Below are 9,791 nucleotides of genomic sequence, written 5' to 3' on the forward strand. Positions count from 1 at the left end.
TGCCCACAGTTGGCAGGTAGAGGATTGTGTGCTAGCTTGTGCTTGGCCCCTCAGCCAGCCTCACGCTCCCTCGTCAATAGGATGAAAAGATGAGGTAGGAAAACAGGATGGCAGGGTAGGGCAGAGGGACCTGCAGGAGGAGAGGTGGAGGGACCTTCTGGGCTGGTAGGTGGGGGAGGGGCTTTGGGCACACCCTCTCCAATTGTCCCCTCCCCCAACCCTCAGAAACCTTTTGTGATTTTTCAGTGCTCTGTGATGTAAGCCTGGAGAGTTATATAGTCAGGCATCGGCACACTCGAAGCTCAGTTACCTTAGGCAGCCTTGCGATTCAGTTACCTATAGGCAGCTTTGTGATGCTCTCATTTCAGAATAGTGCTACTGAACCATGTTGTGCTTTGGCTCAACATGCTTCGAGACTGACCCCAACTTCACCTTCTTGTATGGGTTGGGGTTGCTTCTTCTGTTCCTGTGCTACCTGATGGGGATTCCATTTCCAACTGGGAACACCAAACCCATCCAAAAGGTAAGGAATCCTGGGGGAGTCCTGAACAGACATTCGTATTGTTTCTACTTCTAGTCCCAAATTTTAAAATGAGTTTGGTAGGATTAGACACAACTAAAATGGGAAGTCTAAAAGAAGAGACGTTCACTCCTCTAGGAAGAGAGATCTGGCAGGGCTAAGGGTTAAGAAAGTACCAAGGTTTAGTACTTATCTGGCTGTGGTGGCGGGTCTTGGATAAAATCCCAAACATAAGGATTCTGTAGTCTTAGTTTGGGTTTAGAGAGTATGGGATGTGTGTAAGAGAACAAGGTTCCCCAGCATTTGATCATGGGTCACCTTCTCATATAAGATTTCACTCGACCGAGCCTTCATGTTGGGTGGATCAGGAGAAGACTGCTAAGCCTCTGAGACACACTGAGCAGAGACTAGGGCCCAAGCTCTGTCCTAGGATACAGGGTCCTACCTGATGGAGCACTGATGTGACTGTTGGTCCTCAGTTTGTTTTTTTTTCCTTTAAGTTAGAAAGTATACACATGCGCACGTGTGCGTACACACACACACACACACACACACACACACACACACACAGGGTGGCCCCAGGAGGAGCAGAGAGAGGGAGAGAGAGAATCCCAAGCAGTCTCTGCTCTGACAGCACAGATGGGGACCTTGAATTCACTGGAGACCAGTGAACAGAGATCATGACCTGAGCCGAAATCAAGTGTCAAACGCTTAACTGTCTGAGCCACCCAGGCACCCCAAGAATGTCTCCATTTTTGAGAGCAGAGTGAGAGATGAGTCCCAGGCTCCTCATTCTTTCATTTTCATTCTAGCGTCAAGGCAGAGCCAAGAGGAGGAGGAAAGGCGGTACACTGAAAGGTAAGGTTCTGCTTGTTCCACATGAGCTCTCCAAGGGTGACCCTTCCTGTCCTTCCCATGAGGTTCCAGTTCCATGATTTCTGAGGATATCAGCTACTACACACAGTGCCCCTCTGAAAATGGAGGCCTCAGAACACTCAGAACTGGAGGCCCTTAGATTCCTTGCTCTGCCCAACCCTGAGTGTGGAGCCATGGTGGACCTGGGCAATCAATGGTTGTTGCCCAGTGGTGGCCGTGTGAGATGTCAGGAGTCAGAACTTCTGTCTCCTGATTTTGTGCAAGACCCGTGACATCACAGATACTCAGGATTCCTCCCTGAGGTAACCACGGCCTTCTGTGCTTCACAGAGGTGGTTTGAGCATCACATGATGTAATGTAAATGGAATACTTTAATGCGATACCATGTGTCACATCATTGACCATTTGACCTCATCTACCGATTATTGGGGCATTCAGAATCTAATATCGCAAGGGTGTCTCACAAGGGACTCCTGTATAATACCCGTGTTTCTACGTTCACTACATATAACCCACTCTCTTGGTTTCCCAGGTTGGAAATGCCTTCAGAGAGAAGAGGAAGAGATAAGGAAGCTGATGAGTAATATAAGGAGGTGACTACTCTTTCCCCTTCTATCCTGATCCCTCCTAGAGCATGATTTATGCAATTGTATGAATTCAGTGCAACCTTCCAGTCATGGGAGGGGGGTAGCCATAGGAATGGGTACGTGAATGAGGGCCCTGGGGTGAAGGTTACTGAGTGTATTATGAAGTCATAAATGTGGGGCATTGTGAAGGAGCAGCAGGTTTCAGGTGGCCCCTCCCTTGGCAGGTCAGCAGGTGCTCCTTCCCTTGTTCTGGCCCTGGCTGCAGCTTTGTACCTCCTGTCTCCTGCAGCCCCCTAGGCCAGCAACATGATACAATCCACTTTCGTCAACTATTATGTCCAGACCCCTTCTGTGAGGTGTGTAATAACACAACTGCTGAGATCAATCGGATGCTGTACCCAGAGTCCCTCGAAGATGCTACTTCCTTGGGTTCCACAGCTCCTGTGACTGACTCATTGTTCACTTCATCCCCTGCCTTCTCAGCAGACCCTCCAGGAGACCTAACATCAGCTTCTCTGCCTGAGTCTTCCCTGCCAGTAGCCTCCACCTTCCCACCTAACCCAATGACCCCCTTGGCTGACTATGTTCCACTCTCACCACCGGATCACTCTTTGCCACCACAGACTTGTCCTCCCTTGGAATCTGATTTCCCTGAGGACCATTTCCCAGCCCAACCCCTTGCCGTTTCCCCTCTCCCACCATGTGATGCTCAGACAGTGGACCCTGTTGTTCAACCAGAGGCCAAATTGTCTCTAAATACCATCTTCTCTCTTGACTCCACCGTTTCCCAAGATGTCAACTCCTTATCGGAGTTGTCCCAGACAAAGAATCCCACTGAGACCTGTGCTTGTCATCATGCACCACCAACCCTGTCTGTTTCACCACCACCAGATAGCACTTTAACTGTGGCTCAATCTAAATCAATTTCCATCACCTTGAAGCCTGTTCCGGAGAACTCATCTCCAGATGGCCCTGTTGGATTGTCCACTCATATCCCAACAACCACAGGCATTGACCATGCAAGCTTGGGTGTCTCAGACTTCTCTGGGTGGAAAACTCATGCCAAAGACTTCTTCCCTTCTACCTTGGCTCAATTTGATTTCAGCCAAGAGATTCTTGCCCTCCGTTCTGAAGCTTCTTCCAGGGGAGACCTTGTGGCCTACGTTGTAGAGCCTGGTAACCTGTCTTTCCTCAGCCCCGAAGTCCTGGCACTTCTGGAGAAACAAGTCCAAAAGAGGAGTGATTTCTTGATATGGAAGGGAAAGAAGGGTTCTTTTCCAAAACAACTCAGGCCAGACTACACACTAAATTCTTTGGGAAAAATGTCAGAGTCAGTTGCTGCCCAGCCTGGCTTGGCAGCCTCCCTTCCTTTCTGGAACAACAAAGACAAATCAAAGGAGCTGCATGTGCATCAGCAGCCCCCCTATCCTACAACCTTGGTAGAGGTCAATTTACAGCAAACACCTTTGCAGCTCTTCTGGGGTCTCCCAACTCTGCATACTGAGTCTTTGCCGTCTGTTGCCCATGTCTCAGAGGATTGTTCCTCAACCTTTATTTTCAATAGAATCTCTACCTCCACAGACCAGGAATCCCCAGGACTTCCCCCTCCACTTCCTGAAGCCCTGCCTGAGATCCAGCCTCAATCCCTGCCTCAAACCCAGCCTGAACCCCAGCCTCAACCCCAGCCCCTACCTCCCACTCAAGTCCAGCCTGAGACCTATCTTCAATCCCCACTCCCAATCCTGCCATCTAGTCCTCTACCCCAGATTAAGAGCTGTGGAGTGTGTTTTCATAGACCCCAGAATGAATTGGAGTCTCTCATCCCCTCTGAAATTCAAGACCTAGAATGGAATGTTTTGCAGAAGCAACAGGCAAGTTTGTGGGGTTTACCTGCTGTGGTTCAAAGATCCCATGAAGCCTTTTGTCCTTTGGCTCCTAACCTGTCTAACCGCCGGGCCTTCCAGGCCCATGGTGCAGTCTCTATCCTTCCTGGACAGTTTCCTCTCAGTGATGAGCTTCGTAAGAAACTAGAGCATCACCTCCGAAAGAGGCTCATCCAGCACCGGTGGGGCCTTCCCCGCAGGATCCATGAGTCTCTATCACTGATGAGGCCTCCGAAGAATTTTTCAAACATACCTGAGATGGGGCACTATCGTAGACTCCAACAGACCTCTAAGAGTCAGAGTAGCAACACTGTAAATGTCGGGTTGAGCCCACCTGAAAGCTTCCACGAGGGGGACTCAGAAATGCTTCAGCTAGAGGACCCCTTTGGGAAGGATCTGGGAAACAACCCAGAGAATGGGCCCAAAGATCATCTGTTGAGTGACCCAGAGAGCTCTTCAGATAAGGATATGGGGTATGATGCTGAGGAAGAACTTATGAGCCCATCCGAGAATACATCAAGGGCATCTGTGGAGAGACTAGGCCAAAGGCAACTTGAAAATGTCCTCAGAATACATCTGAGCAAAAAGTTCGAGGAAATCAATGAGGGTCAGCTCCCCGGGACCGTGCATAGTTCATGGCACACTATGAATCAGACATTGCTTCATCCTGAGAAATCCCACAGTGAAATACAACAGAGAGTTCTGCCACCATCAGTGGGTGGGGAATATTGCCTGAATACCTCCCGGGAGCTTTCCTTCATTGAATCTAATGCACAGCAGATGCGGGAGTCCCATATTAAACAATTCCATCATAGAAAGGTAGAGGGCCTTCCCCCTAAGGACCTTGAATCCATAGCTATCTTTAAATTGAAAGAGGCCCCATCCCAGTCCTTATCCCATTCGAACCTTCCCTGCTCAACCAACCTGATTTCTGAGGCCAACTCTAAATCTGGGGACTTCAAGTCCCTTAGAGGAAGCTCTAAATCTCTCCATGGAGACAAAGTGGGAACAGCAAATTCAGCCCCCATCCTGGATCATTCTCTCCCTGCCACCTCAACTGTGGGCAAGGAAGGACAGGGAATCCCAGCAAAATCACTGCGTCCTATCAAACGTGGGCTTGCAGAGGAAGTTCAGAAAATGAAGGATGGTGGACAGACTCTTCAACCTATCAGACATAGCAGCATAGGCAAAGCAAGCGAGACACAGACTGTGCCAGCCAACAGATGGCCCTCAAAGCAGCCCGCAAGGCAAGCTGGCACCAGGCGTGAGCCAAAGGATAAGACCGTAAATCCCAGTGATAGAGTCAAGATGCAACAGGGCAAAATGGTGGTGAATCCAGAACCTGTTTCTGTGCCCAAAGTGTCCAGGGAGTTATTCAGGGCTGAGGAGCTAGATGGGCGTCAATCAAAACCTAGAGATAGCTTGACAACCAGCCAGCCAGGAAGCCACCAAATGATAAATGTGAATGCAAATAAGGACAAACGTACTGTGACCATTAAAAGCCACCCACCAAACACATCAATTCCCCAAGATCCTAATTTAACAGAACGGCTGTATAAGGAATTAAAGCTTAAGTTGGAGCAAAGACAGCAGAGCTGGGCCCAGAGCAAAGACAACGACCTGCCCCCCTCGACTTCCAAGGCCTCCCTGACTCATGACCAGGAGGACTCCAGTGGGGACATGGGAGCTTCCCAGGTGCTTCACGTCCATGTGCAGGACACAGGAATTAGTATGGAACAGCAGCAGGATACCTGGGTCCCTAAGCATGTCTTAAGGAAGTACCAGCACAAGAATCTCCCACCAGCTACAGAGACAGTGAGCCCTCCGTGTTCCAAAGCACAAGAGTTTGGCGGAGGGGATGCAGGGTTGGGGACATCCCAGCCTATAAGGAACAGTTGCCCTCCTCGGGACGTGACACTGGCGGAGAAGCCTGGGAGCCAATCCTCCCGCACCCTATCACAGAAGGGTCAGCCTCCCCCTGAAAGCCTTTTTAGAAAAAAAGTGAAGGCTATTTTACAATGGCTGAATCCTGGCAGAAAATGCAAAAGACAAGAAAACTCCCAGGAAAAGGGCATCCTGCCATGTGTGCAAAGCAGAGGCATGGTTCAAGGTAGAGCTGCCTTTACTGGGAGGACCGAAGCTCAGAAACTCAGGAAAGATGTTGGCAAGTTCTTAGAAGAGAAGATGGGGCACCGGCATGCTACAGATAGAGCCTGTCCTCAGCCCCTTCTGTCCTCAGCCAAGTTTGGGAAACCTCGGAAGGAAGCACAAGTGCAGGCCCAGGCACAGCCTGCCCAGGGGCCTCCTCTCAGCTACAGGGCTCCCTCTTGTAAAGAGAGAAATACCAAGTCCTGTTACCAAGAAGCTGTCTTTGTGGGCCACAGCCATTCTCCAAGTATTAGACAGATCAGGGACAAGGGCAGACACCCCCAGGAAGCTGTGGCCCTTAAGGGCCAGCTGTTGTGTCAGAACCATCGCCTGTCTGTGCCCCACAGGGAGCCTGTGCCCCACCCACACTGCACCTGCAGGCATCAAGCTGGCCAGGGGCCTCCAGCCACTCTCACCACTGCTAAAGGTACGGTATTCGGAGATCGGTGTCTATCATTGAGACAGAAAACCCTTCTCCAGAATTTCGAGAGGAGGAAATTTCCCAGCCCGATTCCCACAAAATAACCCCTTTGATTCTCCCCAATAAACATTCCTCTAACAGTGAGGTCTGTTCTGTGTACTGTGTTGGTTCAAGGTGACCAGTCCGCCTGTTGAGGGGGATCTCTTGGGGGACCATGTAGTCCAAGCCCATTTCCTCTCTGATGAAATTTGAGGAGATGGGCTCTGTTCTCCTGCCTCTTAGCAGCTCTCTCCTTTACCCTCATTGAACGATTTATACCTTTTAAAGTAAGTCTTCTCTATCTGAGGAGGATCAAAGACAGGTATAGTTTTCAGAACATAATGATTAAGCCACTGTTTCCTTCTTGCCTGTTAGTGTTACAGTGACTTCTAGTTACCAGAGGATCCCACAGGTGGGTGAACTCTGAATGGGAGTGTTTGGGCTGGTTGGGGTAGGGTCTAGGAACAGCATAGATGCTGCTTAAGCATCTGTCGTGTGGGTCATGTTAAACTTGACATGGGGGTTTCCTACTGGAAGCTGTCAAGCTTGGCACCCCCTTTTGGAGAAGGGGACCTTGGTTCCTTCCTTCTATCCACACTTGATGGCAATATACAAGATCTTGCCTTTAGTGTGGACAGTTCTCCCATTGCGATGGAGGTACCACCTTTGATATTCATGGCCTTAGTGGAGCCAAGGTAGATCTCCTCCAGAAGACCTGCAGTTTATGAACCAGAGGTGAGTTCTACACTGTGCACCAGCATACAGATAATTGGGGGCTTTTCCATGGAATGCTGTTTTTTGTTTTTTGGGGTTTTTTTTTGTTTTTTTTTTGGCCAAGACAGCACACTTACCCACCCATACAATAGGATTCTCCCACGCTTACAATAGGATTCTGGAGGGAAGGGATGCCACATGAGGCTGGAACTCAAAAATGGAGTGAGTGTCCTCGTGAATGTTCAGTGTTAAAAAGCCATTGAAGCCCTCTTTGAACAAGAAGATACAAATGTGGTATCCTTCTTGTCAAGGGTCATGCCATAATGCCTGCATTATCTGAACATTAAGGTCGCAGAAAGAATGCAGAGTCTGATTCTGTGGAGGTCCCGAGAGAGACAATAGGTGAGCTGGGGCCCAGGGCAGGCGACATGAAGACAAAGTACTGAAGGTTGTAACATCTATGTGGATAGATCAGCCAATAACCCAGTCTCCAGTTTCTACATAATCTCATTTTAGAGTCCTTTACTGCCCATCCGGTGCAGTTACTGACACCCTGTAGATCTTAATACTGGGAATACTTCTGCCATCAGGAATATTATAGTCTGACATTCTGTCCTTTGACCTCCTCCTCCTATCCTTCCGGCATATATGTCCCCTGGTACCAACTCCACATCATTCATTTTTCTACTTGTTGTCTATGTACCAAGGCCTTGTCTTCCTGATCATCTATCAGGTAACAAAATTTAAAAAGATCCAGGAGCACCTGGGTGGCTCAGTCGGGTAAGCGTCCAGCTTCGGCTCAGGTCATGATCTCGTGGTCCGTGAGTTTGAGCCCCACGTGGGGCTCAGTGCTAACAGCCCGGAGCCTGGAGCCTGCTTGGGATTCTGTGTCTCCGTCTCTCTCTCTGCCCCTTCGTCAGCTCACACTCTGTGTGTCTCCCTCTCTTCCTCAAAAATAACCATTAAAAAAAATTTAAACAATAGGGTTGTCTGGGTGGCTCAGTCATTTTAGCGGCTGACTCTTGCTCTTAGCTCAGGTCATGATCTTGCACGGGCTCTGCACAGAACCTGCTTGGGATTCTGTCTCTCCTTCTCTGCCTCTCCCCCACTTGTGTTCTCCCGGTGTCTCTCTCGAAATAAATAAACATTAAAAAATTTTAAATAAAAACCTCCAGTACAAATGGGCCCCAACCAATCCCCTTCAGTCGTCCTTGTCTGGCAAATTCACGTCTCTCTGCTTTTTCTAGAAATACATTTCTCCAAGTTACTGATCACTATTGGAAATATCACAATTGAGTCTATTGATGGCACAAGAAATTCAGTCCCAGCCCTACTTACAAATCATTCATTCATCTCACAAATACTTATCCCAGGCTTACATGTAAACAAAAGAATTGGAGTTAGGTCACTATTTCCTTCGTCTGTTCTCTTGCCAATTCTACTCAGATCTATTTTAAATTTCCTTCACTTTCCTCAACTTAGGCCCTCTCCAATTTCCCTGCAGATGTGCTGGACCACAGTTCACAGAGGAGCTAGAAAGCCATGAGATGGGAGCTCTTCATCAGAACACAACACAGCAAAACCTTCCAACAATATTTCCCCATTCCTCTTTCCTTCCCAGTGTCGAAGGAAATACTCTTTATTGAGAGATCCCTAAATTCTAGTCTTGATGGGACTGAGCCTCCCTTGCCAGGTCTCCTCCTGCTCCTTTCCCTCTTTTACTTTTTTAAGCTTTTTTGCTACAGAAATGTTTAAACATGCACAAGAGCAGCTAGAACAATAGAACTTCCCACATGCCCCTCACCCAAGTTGCACTATTATCATGTGGCAGGTGTGATTACGATTAAAGTGCAAAAGCCCATTGTAAGATCTTCCCATCTAGGGGCTCCTCAGTCGGTTAAGCATCTGAGTCTTGGTTTAGGATCAGGTAATAATCTCAGGTTCACGAGTTCCAGCCTTACATCAGGCTCTGTGTTGCTGGTGTGGAGCCTGCTTGGGATTCTCTCTGCTCCTCCTCCTCCCTCTCTCTCTGCTCTCCCCCCTCATGCTCACTCTCTCTCTCTGTCTCTCAAAATAAACAAACATAAACAAATAAACATCTTGCCATCCATCTCTAAGACATATGCTATGTGCCCATGTCAAAGCTCTCACATTTCTTTGATATTTATCACCTGTGGAACATACTTACTCACAATAGATGTACGCAGCATTGGTGCCAAAAAAGCACTGAGCTTATAGGCACTTTGGCAATCAGTTCTGCTCTGCCTTGCAGTCAACCCTGAGGAGCCCTTTGAGTGAATTCCTCACCTCCACATGAGAAGTAATCTTACAGAGCAAATTCAGGGCATGATCTCACTGTCCCTTCATCACACAGTAAGTATAACATGCAAAAAGTATAGAAGAACACTATACATGTTGATAAAGACTCAACACTGCTCTATGTGTTTTCAAATATTTAGAAGAAAAACTTTTCCCACCACTTTTAAAATGAACTATTGTGTTTCAAGTTAACACAGTAGATCAAACACTCCTCTCTTTCCCCAAAGGCCATTAAAAGTAAAAGATTAGATGAAAGAATGCTCGATGCCATTAGCAATCAGGGA

General features: G+C 48.2%; 1 protein-coding gene across 1 annotated transcript; it reads left to right on the top strand.

The window, feature by feature from the left end:
- The first annotated feature begins 288 nt into the window (after positions 1-288).
- LOC122474562 (spermatogenesis-associated protein 31D4-like) lies at positions 289-6,564 on the top strand. Its single transcript, XM_043565510.1, has 4 exons — positions 289-523; positions 1,333-1,378; positions 1,929-1,989; positions 2,273-6,564. The coding sequence occupies exons 1-4, from the start codon at positions 386-388 to the stop codon at positions 6,537-6,539; spliced, it is 4,512 nt and encodes a 1,503-aa protein (XP_043421445.1). The 5' UTR covers positions 289-385; the 3' UTR covers positions 6,540-6,564.
- The last annotated feature ends 3,227 nt before the right edge of the window (positions 6,565-9,791 follow it).

The sequence above is a fragment of the Prionailurus bengalensis genome, chromosome D4 (genome assembly GCF_016509475.1).
Source record: "Prionailurus bengalensis isolate Pbe53 chromosome D4, Fcat_Pben_1.1_paternal_pri, whole genome shotgun sequence".
NCBI classification, from domain to species: domain Eukaryota; kingdom Metazoa; phylum Chordata; class Mammalia; order Carnivora; family Felidae; genus Prionailurus; species Prionailurus bengalensis.